The sequence below is a fragment of the Diachasma alloeum genome, unplaced genomic scaffold (genome assembly GCF_001412515.2).
Source record: "Diachasma alloeum isolate Michigan unplaced genomic scaffold, Dall2.0 Dall_scaffold_78908, whole genome shotgun sequence".
Classification (NCBI taxonomy): domain Eukaryota; kingdom Metazoa; phylum Arthropoda; class Insecta; order Hymenoptera; family Braconidae; genus Diachasma; species Diachasma alloeum.
This window is the reverse complement of record NW_021683643.1, coordinates 2,654,193-2,667,965: the sequence shown is the minus strand read 5'-3', so window position 1 is coordinate 2,667,965 and position 13,773 is coordinate 2,654,193. Positions and strand designations below refer to the sequence as shown.

The following is a 13,773-nucleotide window of genomic DNA, read 5'->3' as shown; positions in this document are numbered from 1 at the left end:
ACCAAAAATTCCTGAAGAAAACAAATTATTTCGGGCAGGTGAATTATTTTTTCCCGTGTTAAATGAAATTACCCATAGCGCGACGTTGCCGGAAACTCGCTAAACGAGCCCGGGCAGTGTAGAGTGAATTTAGCAACGCTAAAGCCTAAAAACACGGCGGGGAATCCCCGCGGAGGTGACCAGTTCGCAGGGTCGCGTTTAGTGACCAGACTAGGGTTAATATGGATGTTCAGGTAGATCTACGGGACTCCCGATTCGGCTTCTCCCTCCATAAAATAAAATTTAATGAAAATCAGTAGCGAAGTGGTAAAACGTACAATTCAATTTTGACTATTGACCAATTTTCAATGAATATCTCGGAATCTAAAGGAGATAGCAAAATTTTCGTTATAACTTTGTTTGTAGAGCCGATTGAGAGCTACAACAAATGTAATTACGAAAATTTCGCTATCTCCCTTAGATTCGGAAATATTCCTCAAAAATTCAACTGGGAGATAAGTCGACCTAAACCGTTTTACCACTTCGCTACTGAAATGAATTGCTCCAATCAGTTCTCAATTATTCATCTATTTCATCTAACAATTATTCATCTCACCATAAAAAAAAATATTTTAAGAGATCTTCATAAAATATTCACTTCAAATGGTTTTCTCGAGATCAAACTATTTAAGTACTATTTCATTTGTTATGTTTGATGACTTCGAAATTCCAAATATTCCACCCAACTCTGAAAGGTCATAATCACTTCCTAAATTTCTAACAGTGCGCAATATTTTTCTTAAATGTCACTGAGAAATTTCCAATAGGGCAGACGAAATAAATTCGATAAACAGTAGAATTACTTCTTCGTAACTCGTTCCAAGAATCCACAATAAACCTAGCAAATGGCCGTAATAATTACAGTACTTGAGCCCTCCCTCATTTCCTCACAATTCATTGAATTCACTGTAATTGTAGAATGCCCAAGGAGTTGTTTAAATACAGGATAATACAATTTGGTGCTGTTGGTATTGCCGGTATGGCATGCAACACTGTTCCTAATTACCATTTAACTTCATCAGTGAATCGAAGATCGAAATCGCTGAAACATTTAACACGAGAGTGGTCCCAGTATTGCACGATAAACTGAATTGTTTAATTTTACCACATGTAAACGAGAAAATAAAACAGACCTGTGTCCCCTTGTAAATTGCTGTTGCGGCCGGTTGAAAATCAACTGCGAGCGTTTGTTTCATTTACACACGATTGGAATTTTTCGTATTGACTACTTTCAAGATTCGTTGCGCATGGAGAATGTCGATTCAGAGACTGAATTGCAGGCGTGAGTGACAGTGGCATCGATTGAATCAGTGTCCTCCCATTCATCAAGACCTTTTGCTTTTTATTCTCTGATTCTTAATCAAATCGGATGGTACGTGATTCATTTGAATTACTTCACGATTTTTTTCTACATAATACTCTTTGATTATTGGCACATCTATATGGCCCAAAATTATTCTGCACCTCCCGTATTTTTAATGAAATATCGGATTAAATTTTGAGGCGAATGAAGGCATTTCCCTCGGTGAAAACTTCTCTGAATAAAACTCCTGATGAATTATGTTTTTATCCTGTCTGTTCTTTCATGTTCATTGCATCCCATTTTTCATAGCAATACGTTCATGAATAAAAATTGGTGATGCCGCAAGAGCGCAAGAGAAACAAGACAAGAGTACTGCTGCAAGAGGCGAGACAACACTGATAGAAAGGATTAGTTATTGTTAACGAATGGATTTGGTTGGAGGCTAGTTAGGTCTCTCCGAATAGTTAGGTCTCACCAAAAGATCATTTGTTAATAGTTAACAAATGCATATTTGAGGAGCCTTGTTTGACTTTCACTTTCACCTTTAAAATGAACCATTCGTTAATAGTTCACGAATCTCGTTTGCAATAAATGAATCACTCTATCAGTGAAGGATAGATTTTTCTCTTGGTAAGAAGGATAAGATAAGAAAAGAGGGAAGTTCACAAGAGGTAAAAAGAGAAAAAAAGAGATATGGAACAAGGGAAAAATAATTGATAAAAAAAATCGTCAGAAACTCTCAAGTCATCAATACTATAAGGCCATTTTGTTAAATAACACTTCATCTATTCCTGGATATTGTGAAGAATAATGTATTCCTCGATTATATTGATCTTTCTTCTCGAATAGCGCATCTTTCATTATTGGAGCTAGTGGCGATGAGAACCATGAATTCATACACAGCAAGTAGTCAACATTTTTGTTACTCAATCGACTCCGGTGTTTTCTGATGATGAGACCAGCTTTTGAAAAAAAACCGTTCTGAAGGAACACTGGGTGCACAAATTGTCTACTAATCACGAGCCAAACGAGGAAAACTCATTTTTTTAATCTCACGGAATTGAAAAATATAATTGTCGAGGTGCACAAGAGAACTCAAGATAAGACAAGACAAAAGACGAATTTTCCCTTGTCAATTGGAATAAGACGAGACAAGTGAAAAACTCTAAAATTACAAGAAATACGTATTTCTTGTCTTGTCTTGTACACGAAATGCGTAATTCTTGTCTTGACTTGTCTTGCGGCATCACTAATAAAAATGGTTAATGTCACTAACAATAGCCATGACTACTATCATTGTAATGAAAAATTATTATTCAGAGAAATTTTTTTCGAGTAAATAAACCCCAGCCACCACTTTTTATATAAACTTTGGATAATTCCCTACTCCTCAATGAATTTTATCATCTAAATGGATAAACCTCTTCAAGCCTATTGTTGACGGCATCTAAGTAATATGTGTCGAGCAGTTTCCTCGGTTTTATTTCGTCGATAGCTATCACCGTGAACCGAGGGAAGAGATCCTAATTCAAGGGTTGTTTTCCCTCCTCTGGTTTATTGAATTCATTCAAATGAAACTACATGTGCGATGCCCTTGTAACTCGTGCTCAGAGGAACACATGAGCACCGACTATTCATCGAGATGTTTGAGTTCTCATGTGATAGAATGCGAGGAAAACAATTTTTCGTCATTTAAAACTTCCGATTACTCTTGATTTGCTACTGTCTAAATCGGTATATCAACTTTGTGTCATCCTCTTGGTCATTTTTCGTAACAACTAGACGACATTTTAATTCGAGTTAAAATGGTAAAACTCTACGATTCGTACGGTTTCAATTGTTTTCATCATTATTTTCATTGGTAATAGTAGTAACAATATATTAATGAATTTTTTATATGTATAGGAATAGCAATAATCGTATTGTTTTTCGTATAAACTGGTGAAAGTTATCGTTAATTCAATAGGTTATTTATTTTTTTGTTTATTATTAGCTGCAGAAACCGCGGAAAAATTACGGCGTTGAGATTTCAATTTGTACAGCGAATCCATTGGTTTCATTTTCGTTTTTATCTCATCACTTATTCATTACGATTTTCTATCTTTCATGAAGATGATCGTGTTGGAATTTTTTCAACCATTACCTTTCGTTTTTCACTTCACTTGTTGATTTTATTTTGAAATTACTGAGAGGAAGATCAGTATCGAGAGCGAACCGAGTTCATTATGATTTCGATAATAGACGTTTTTTCTCACTCAACTAATGTCACCCCAAATTATATTCCCGTTCATTTCAATAATAAAGTGGCGAAACGTAAATGTATTTGTTAATCTTGCGAATCACGTAGTTTTTCATTCTTCAATGCGGCATAATATTCATGATTTGAGTAAAGTTTTATGTGAATTGAAAATATAATCATCTTGATTATTCGATTTGAATAATCAAGATGATTGTCAAGGTGGAATATATTCGGTACTAATGTGTGGCTTCGCCCGGGCAGTATCAGAGAAAATTGACCTTAGAACTCAAGAAAATTTGAGGGTATTTCAAAGAAATTGAGAAAATTCTCGGGTGTTTTAGAAAATTCGAAAACACTGAGGTGTTTTTTTAATTGTAGGAATTCGCAAAAATTCTGGTATTCAATTTTCTCTTACGAGACCGAACGCGCGCTACAGCGCGCTGTAATTGCAACAATCATAATTGAAAATCTCAAAATTAAATTAATCATGAATTTAATTTGCCGCCTCAGACGACTGGCACCAATGAGGAATAAGCGTGACAGACTTGCGAGATATCGATAGTTATCGACTTTAAGTGTATGTTCTTTTTAGAATAGGAATTCTGTCCGGGAGAAGCCGGGTCACACAACTAGTCAATCAGAATTTGGAATTAAAGTGCTCAATTGGAACAAAAAAATTTTTTTTTTCGAAAACCTTTGAATTCCCTCGAATTTTCTAGAAAATACGAGTATTTTCTAGAAACGTTAAAAGTTCTTTCAAATTCTCTGTGAAACCAAAGCATTTTTTCAAATTTTTTGTAAAACTGAAAATTTTCTCAAATTTTGTTGAAAACCGGAGAATTTCTTCGAATTGCTTAGAAAACCCGAGAATTTCCTAGAATTTTCTGTAAAATCAATGGATTTTCTCGAACTTTCCATAAAACTCGAAAATATCCGCAAACTTTGCAGAAAATTTCAAAAATATTCTCGAAATCTCGAAAATGTTCTAGAATTTTCCAGACGGTTTCTGAATTTTCTAGAACACTCTAGAATTTTCTAGAACTTTCTGCTTCTACACAATAACTTATAACCTAAAGCCGATTGAGACCCGAAACTTCGTAATAATAAAAATACCATTGAAATCCATTCAATCGTATTTACGTGAATTGTGGCCATAGAATGGCAACAGATTATTTATTTCGGTATTATTTTCTTAAATAAAAAAATTAAATCTTTATTCAGCGCCGATTGCATCAGCTCCTGTTAATTAAATCGTCAGTTAAGGGAGAGAATCAGTTGTGAAGTTCAATTAATTATTTTAATCGACGGAGTATTTCACATTTATCCCGAAGAGAAAAAAAAATTAATAAAAAAAAAGTTAAATCAGTATTAACTCGAATGGGGCAATAGAAATAAAAATAAAAATATAACAATATAAATAAAAAATTGTTCTCCACGTTGAATATTAAAAATTGTTTACTCTACGGTATAATTGACCCGGAGGATATATTTTACCCTAGGGGCTTGGTGCAACCGGGCCTCAGGAATAAATTATGGTGACTCCACACATAAAAATATTCTCCATTCAACGCTATTTTCGTTATTTAGCTAATACTTGAGGCTATTTACATTCTTGAATCGAGAATTAAATATACACATGACGGAGAATATTCTTAAGTGCAGAATATACTCCTTTCTTGAATTAAAAATATGAAAATTATCAACTCCAAAGAAAACAACATTCCTGAGTTAAGGATATTTTCCTGCAGTTCTCAAATCAAGAATATTTGAAACGCGAATAAAAAAAAATCTTGAGTTAAAAATTTCGTAAGTTTTCACCTGACTGACACAAGAATTTCCCAACCAAAATATAATGTCTTCTTCTGAAGTTCAAAAAAATATTCCACCTTGAATAAAAAGCATAAAAATTCCCAATCATGGATATTCTTTGAGTCATTTAAGAATATGTGAATCTCGAAAAAAATTGTTGAATGCAAAACTTTGTAAGTTCCAAATTTACCGACAGAAGAAATTTCAAATCACGTATAATACTTTGCTATCTTTGTTTCCTCGTGAAATCGAGTCACTCTAGCCGGAAAACGCTAAACAATTTTCTCCAATTAACAAAATTTCAAACAAAGACGTCTTTTGCCATTTTGCGAAATAATTGGCCGTTCAACAAGAACCGATCTATCGATTTCTCCTCTTGTGTTGCGTTTCACCACTTCACTACTGAATGAATCCCCCCGGGACTAATAAAAAAATTAAAATCGACAATTCGCATCACTGAATCGTTCTATGCAATTCCCACTGCCTAATTACCTCCCCGATCTACCCTCACTCATTGATTCTCAATTCAATATCCTCGGCGTGGTTGACCCGACACTATAATGCACTTTTCCGATGAATTTATTTTCTCGTTTTTTCCTATATAAAAATACTGTGTAGGTTGTATCGTGTCCAGTGCGCATTGAGACATAGTTTCAGAGAAGAACATGTTTGAGGGGAAATAACTGTTGTTCCTTTGTTCTGTTATGTTGATGATTGTGTCCATTTTTGGTCCCATTTCGCGATGTCAAACCCCCTTTGGCGAAAGTTTTCGTTAAACCAATAGCAATGGGAAAATTAATCGAGAAAACCCGGCAAAACAATCTAGGTCATCCATCTCACTCAACGTATCTCTCTATTCCAGATAGAAAAAAAAGCAAAAATAACAGGCTCATAATCCTCCACCCCAGCCGATGAACAATGAAATAGCTTAATCTAATTCTGCTCGCACTAAACCGCCAACTATTCGTCTACTCAATAAAAAACTTATCATTTGTTTCCTATTTTCTTCATTTTTTCTATTCAACTGTACTCGAGTGAATACTACACGTCCCTGCACTGTCCCTGTACACGTGCGCTTCATTTTATTTTATTTTCACACCTAAAGTGATAAATACTATAATCTACGGACGTTAAAGCGGATAAGATCACTTTGCATTCTTCCTCCTATTTTTTTTTAATTTTTCAATTGTATCAATCCTTTCTATCATCACTATAAATGAATATTAATCTCATGTCCATTACCACATCAATTCGTGACAATGCAAGATCCCTTCCCCTCCTATTTGAATGAACCTACTCGTATCCCCCACATGAAAAAAAAAAAAAAATAATAATTCAGCTCGTCACATAGTTGTCCGGTTCATGCTGAATCGATATACCCGTTTAGCAGATTTACCACCGTGGCTAGAATTCCTTCGACAGTTTGTCCTAACTATACCACTCCTTAAGGCCATCGTTTAATATAATAATTTGTCGGTTTATCTCTTACTATTCGCATAAAAACTAGTCGTTGACTAATTTCACGCCGATAAAGGGGAGTTTTCATAATAAATTTACTCATAGTCAGCAAGAGTTTTCGAGAGAGAGAAAAAGGGGAGATAAGAGATAAGTTTGTTTAGAAAGGTTGGTTTAGTAAGTGAGAGTTGAAAGACAGATAAGATTTTATTCACAATAGATCGCGAGATGACGAAGACTCACGTGATGTATTCTTCTATCAAATATATTCGTGATTTTTACTTCACCAATTTGTCTCTACTTCGTGGCTCTTATTTTATTCATGTTCCTCTAGACCACTTTGCATCGGTTACCTGTCTCCATGAATTTTTACCGTTTATTCAAGTATACAAGGAAACATTGAAACTGACAGATATATAGAGACAGTATAGAACAGTAGAGTAAAGGTTGAATCGAATCGAGTACCTTAATTATTGAGGTATTGAGGCACGCAAGAATGGGCGAGGGGGGCTTGTGATAGGGAAGCAGTCCGCAGCTAGTGGAAGAGTCCGTGTATTTACAGTTTTTATCCCCCATTGAATCCTCAACCGCTCTACCCCCTTCTCCTGTATCGTTCAATCCCGTACATTAGAGAAATGTTTGCAAGACCAGCTCGTTGTGGTTGTCTCCAGCGAGGTGCACTCATTGTCCTTCGTGTCTCGAATTTATGATCGATTGAGTACAGTACCTGCTGCACTTCCAACCATTGCCAATCGATCATCATCGATTCGTATTTATCAACAGTGAAAAATTACCGGTTTGAGCGAGGTGAGAGCGGGGGAGACCTTGAGGGCCACAATAATCACAGAGAATTCATGTTTTTCATTGAATGACAGAATTATACTTCAGTCACGATCTTGAGGAGATGAAGTAGGATAGTTCGTGGTTTGAGAAAAATAGATGAAGGAAAGTTTTCTATTTTTCGATTGAGGGTAAAATTTCCCCTGTCAATTTTCAAGAGCATAATTCGCTCGATTGGAGGGTGTATGAAGAAATTTTATAGGAAAACATAACGCTTTCCCTGATGTATCGATGAATTCTTGTTCAACGATTCTATTTATTCTTTAAGATATATTCTTACGCGTGTGAAAGAATCCTATAGAATTTCCTATAGCAAATCCTATAGGATTTTTCTATACGTGTTCAATAGATATTTTTTAGAAAAAACTCAATAGATTCCACTTTTTCAATATTTTTTCTTTCTCGTTACACAATCATCAAAGAACTAAAAACAAGAAAGTTCATGTCCAAGAATTCTTTTATAACACAATTCCAACCGAATAAGTTGTTTAGAAAAATGGAAATTTATTGACTTCTTTGTGTACAAAAAAATATCTGTTGAAGAACGTCTGGTAAATTGGCGCAAAGAAACAAATGGAATTTTTAATAAAATTTCAGTGCAATTTCACCAGAGTTCCAATCGAAGTTCAATAGAATTTCATGAAAAAGGCATAAAATCTCTTCATACATGAGAAGCATCAATTCTCTGTGAAGTGGAGGGAAATATATTGATACACACGGAAATACCTAGAGGCCCGATTGAAAAAATGTTCTTCATTTTCGTGAATTTTAATACGAGTGCTGCGGCTGCAGAGACGAAGCTCAGCTGTGTGGTGACGTATCTGAGCCCTGACTCGTGCCAAGACCACCCATGCCAGCTTGGGTAGTGAGTCGTGTTGCTGACTGTGATGAGGTTGATAGTGTGTGTTGCATCTGCTGGGGCTGTCTCGTATTACCACCTCCAGTGTCTGGTACAAGGTGTGGTGTTCTGCTTGATACTGGTGGCAGTACTGGACTCGCTGGCCATGGATGAAGGGACATTGTGCTTGGTGCACTTGGTACACTCCTCGAGTGTGGCAGTAGTGGTGAATTGGATAGGCTTGCCAGTGGATGATGAGCAGCTGAACTCAGATTTCCAGACATTCCGACAGTGAGATTATTGCCGATACCACTGGCTGAGCCACAGCCACCACTGGGGGTCGCTGCTAGGACAACAGCTGTGTCTGGATGGAGAAAGTTACGTCGTTGCTCCATTCGCTCGGCGTGTTGGGCCAAGCAACGGGTCAGGGCCTCTGGTAGCATCTCTAGTTGCTCTTGGAGGGATGTCAACTTGTCCTCGAGACTCACTAGACGCTCCTCCAGGGAGTCCTGACGCGTGCTCATGTCCGACACTATTTCGTACACTGTATTTTGAGTCTGAGGAGGCAGAAAAAGGTGACATTTTAGGGTGGCATGTTTAAATATCAGCGTCGTGACAAATTTGTGTCGGAATAGTATATTTCAGGGCGAGTGCCATGGGGTTTTTTACTCGCGTGGAGGTGGCGTCCGAGACGAAGCCGAGGCTTTTTTCATTGAAGAAGGGAATTTATATAGCGTTCCACATCTTTTTGATGGCATAGGAAATGATTGGATGAGATTTGGATGAGGTAGGAGGGAAACCGGGATTGTTCTCAATATGAATAAACAGAAAATTCTTACTGAAAAAATAGATAGTCCAGACCGGGATTTGAACCCCGAGCCGAAGGCGAGGACTGGCCAACCACGCGACTAAAAAACCCCATGGCACTAGCCATGAACGATATTTTTCCGTACACGGAGAGAAATGTTGGTGTTGGTAGACTATACAGACCCTTTCTCAATATAAATTTTATATTTGGGAATTTTTGGGACCCGATGCCAGCCACGTCCGCGCCGTGGGTCCTGGGTAACGCCAAGAGCTGGTAAGACTCGTAATTTGATGCTTTATCATGCTCGTGAATTTAGAAAGTGACTATCTTTAAATTAATTTATTAAAATAAATTTGCCTTTTGAAGGAAGGTGGCGAAATGGGAGGTCTCGTACACCTACCCGGCCACTTATAAAATTATATAAAGTGTTCCGAAGAGTCCTAAATTTATCTCTGGCAACCCACTCCCCATGTGACAATTTCTAGCAGGGTATCTGGCAGGGGTACGTATTGTGTACTAAAACCGAAATGTTCAGTAAAAATTACGGAACATTTCTCTCCGTGACGGTATCGTAATTTTGCACAGAAGATTCAGATAAAAATTACGGAGCGCTCTGGAAAAATTCCGTGACAGTTCCGTAAAATTTCCTACAACCACATTTCGCTCCGGAATTACAGAAAAGATACGTAATTTTTATTGAAAATTTCTCTTCGTGTAGTGATTTTCACTTTTAGGAGTTTAGGGAAGGGCCAATACCAATCGCTGGACGAGGAAACGTGAAGGTCGGTACTGAAAAAGACTCTGTTTATGAATTTTTCTACAGCGAATATATTTACAAGGAGGCCGTTATCCGGAGGATGTTTTAGGCCCGGTTGGATTATCTTTCAAATGTGATCTAGATCCTTTTTTGTCAATTTTTTCATCAGGAAATTTCCATTCGGTGTTGCATGACGCAGAGAATTGCAAAAAATATGAATGTATGTTCAAAAAAAAGTGTTACAAAATTCCAAATTTGTGAAAGAACGTTCTTTATTTTTATTGAGGGATAATGCAAAAACTGAGAAAATTAGAAATGTATTATTTAGCGTGGCAAATTGCGCCGTGTCAACCGCCGTCATGGCGGGAGGACGAACTCGTAAATCCTTTGATACACTGCACATGGGCAACTCATCCAAAAAAGGCTCTTTCAAAATTTTCTAACTATTTAAAAAAATTTTTTGATTGCACTTTCACTACGGAATAATGACTATTCGCTGCGTGAAACTGCAAATCAGCCGTCACATTCATGGAAATTACTGCTTGATTGTCAACTGTGACTTTTATTTAATCCTTTTTCATAAAGTTGATTGACAATGAATGATTGTTTTGATTTTTTTTTCAACTTTTTATTCGTCTTGCAATTGGTTGATGGATCAATCAATGATTTCGATGACTACGAGGATGTTATTGTGCGCGCATGATTGCCTAGTTCTCCATAAAAGGGACAGCTGATTTGCACCTAATGTTTCAGAACAGTGTTACGCCGTGAATGGTCATTATTTCATTGTGAAAGTGTAATCAAAATTTTTTTTTAAATATTGAAAAAAATTCGAAAGAGCCTTTTTTGGATCGGTTGTCTATGTGCAGTCTACCAAAGGATTTAAGATTTTATCCTCCTCCCCCCCAATGGCGGTTGACACGGCGCCATTTTCCATGGTAAATAATACATTTATAATTTTCTCATCATTTGCATTATTCCTCAATAAAAATTGAAAACGCTCTTTCAAAATTTTTCATTTTTTTAAAACTTTTTTTAGCATACGTCTGGATTTTTTACGGTTCTCTGCAGCCTGCAAAACTGAATGGAAATTTCGAAATAAAAAAATTGACAAAAAACAATATAGATAACATTCGAAAGATCATCCAACTGGGCCTTCATTTGAGCAACAACTGCATGTCAATTTTCAATCTCGGCAATTTAAGTTCAATTGAAGATCAACGCTTGTGGAATTTTCAGTCATCTTGGAAATTCAACAGAATTGAGTTTTTCCCATCGAGCGATTATTGATATTTCAATCACAGCTGGATCGTCAATAGTTTCTGAACGCAAAACAATAGTGTCTACATTGTTTTGAATTATTTAAAATATAATATTTCTGCTCGACATTCGAGATGAATTTGTCTATCAGTGGTTTTCTGGACATGAAGGACGAAAGAATGAAATTTTTCACTCGTCAATTTCTCTCCAATACTCACTTTTGCCATATCTGTTATTGTATTGGCGTTGTCCATCAACTTCCGCTGGTCCATTTTAACTTTCCTGAGTCTGCAAACACAAATCAACCATCGATAAACAATATCAAAATAATGTATTTCGGTGAATAGAAAATTGACCGGACACATGAAATACTCACGCATAAATTGCCAGGAGGAATTTCCTCTGATGCGTCCGCACGCGACCCGGATTAACCCGTTTCACCAAACGCGTGTGTTTGTATATAAGCCACGTTTCCCGCAGTACATTCGCCGCTGCATTTTTCAACTGAAAAAAACAAGATGATTGACATGTGGAGGAAATCAAATTAAACTTTGAAATGAAAAAAAAAACAGGAACGATTCAGCGATGAAAAGGGGGAAAAAATGAAAGAGAAAAAACTGTTCCCTCACTCTTTTCGTCAACTGTGTGTCCATCATGAAATTGTGCACGTGCTTTTCTGCCCTCGTCAGTTCCAATTTCCTGGAGACCACAGCGACCAGCAGAGCTGTGCAGCCTGCTCCCTGTTGAAATAGTAAAAACGCAACGAAAATTCCATTAGCATAATTTCATTTCCCTTTTCGTTTTATTTATTCTCCCTACGTAAAGAGAAATAGAAATAATGCAGGAAAAATTACCATTATACCGGTAGATACGGCTATGCCGCGTCCACAATACGTGTTAGGTACAATGTCACCGAAGCCGACGCTGAGGAACGTGATGGCTATGAGCCACATTGAGTTGAGCAGGTTTGCATGTTCCTCATCATGAAACCTGAAAGATTGTAATCAGTATGCGGCATAGTGAACCTACATGTGTTTGTCGTGCTGGTAAATGCCTCGTGAGGATTAGAAATATGTTTTTTTTATGCATAACATGGGAGAATTGTGGAAAACGTACCATAAGATGGAATTCTTTATAAGGTCAAAAAACGGTGAACGTGGGATTGAAGGGAGCTGAATTTCAGAGGTTGCACGAAGCTCGAACTGAACTGGGAATTTTTTGTACACCGTGAAAATGATTTGAAAATTCATTTTATTTTCATTAATTTTTTTATTTTTATTTTTATTTTTTTTGTTAGTTGTCGAAATTCAACAACTAGTTGTTGAAATTCTTCAACTAAGCCCAAATAATATGTAAAGGATACTCACGATGTTTTCGTAACAATTTGAGATATGATGAAAAGGATAGTAAGGTTTTCGAATTATGAATACAGTTTTTGAAATTGAAATTTCACACTTTGATAATCAGTACAATTTTCATTGTATTCATGGAATATTGAATGCAAGTTGAAATCGTCCCGAAAATTATCTGTTTACCACACGCGGTACACAGCCCAGAGTTTTGGAATGAAAATTTGAAAATCTAACTACTTATGATATTTTTGGCGGATATTTTCATTGATAGGGCTTCTAGGCACTTCAAAAAAAGATATCAAATTTTTTCAAATTTTTCTGAGGCTTTACTGCAGTGCACTGAGAGAAAAAATTATTCCTGCCCAGGAATGATATTCTCGTCAGAAGATAATATTTTTTCAGAACGAATTTTTCCAGGACAGTCATTTTCAGAGAGTTCAAGTCTATCCTCAAAAATTACAGTGATGTTGAACAATCTGAATATTATGCTACATATGACCTTGACAAAATGTTCTCCGATATCTTCCGGATTTTACAAATTGGCGATTTTCTCAGGTAAATAAAATTTGAATAATTCCAAATGTTAATAATTATTATTGGAGTTTCTTCGAGGTCATATGTAGAAGAATATTCTTATAGATCACCATAATTCTCACGCTTGGAACTGATTTTGGAGCTCCTGGAAATGACTGGCCTGGAGAAATATGTTCCAAAAGAGATATTTTCTTCTACTAAGAGTATGAAAAAGATATCACCAATAACCTTTTTTTGGAAGGAATAAATTTTTTTCTCAGTGTGTAATTTAAAAGATCGAAAAAAGTGCGGCGCGGCTCTCATAGCGCGACTAACAGAGTGTTAATCGCAAATAAATATGGCCGTGACTATTCGCACCATTGCGTGAATCACTCCCGTACACTCCATACACTCCACGCATGCGTGAAGTTTGTGTGTTTCACGCAGCCGAATTTTCATACTGCTGTGTATTTCACGCAGTTGAAGTTTCATACTACTGTGTGTTTCACGCAGTTGAAGTTTTATACTACTGTGTGTTTCACGCAGTTGTATTTTTATAC

General features: G+C 36.5%; 1 protein-coding gene across 1 annotated transcript in view; it reads right to left on the bottom strand.

Annotated features, from left to right (window-relative positions):
- Positions 1–8,486: 8,486 nt before the first annotated feature.
- Positions 8,487–13,773, bottom strand: part of LOC107047753 (small conductance calcium-activated potassium channel protein 2) — a 163,847-nt gene continuing 158,560 nt past the window's right edge. Inside the window, exons 7-11 of the mRNA XM_015270581.1 lie at positions 12,203–12,338; positions 11,978–12,088; positions 11,725–11,852; positions 11,567–11,636; positions 8,487–9,080 (exon numbers count right to left, since the gene is read on the bottom strand). Coding sequence (XP_015126067.1) covers positions 8,487–9,080; positions 11,567–11,636; positions 11,725–11,852; positions 11,978–12,088; positions 12,203–12,338 — 1,039 coding nt within the window. The remainder of the gene's footprint in view (positions 9,081–11,566; positions 11,637–11,724; positions 11,853–11,977; positions 12,089–12,202; positions 12,339–13,773) is intronic.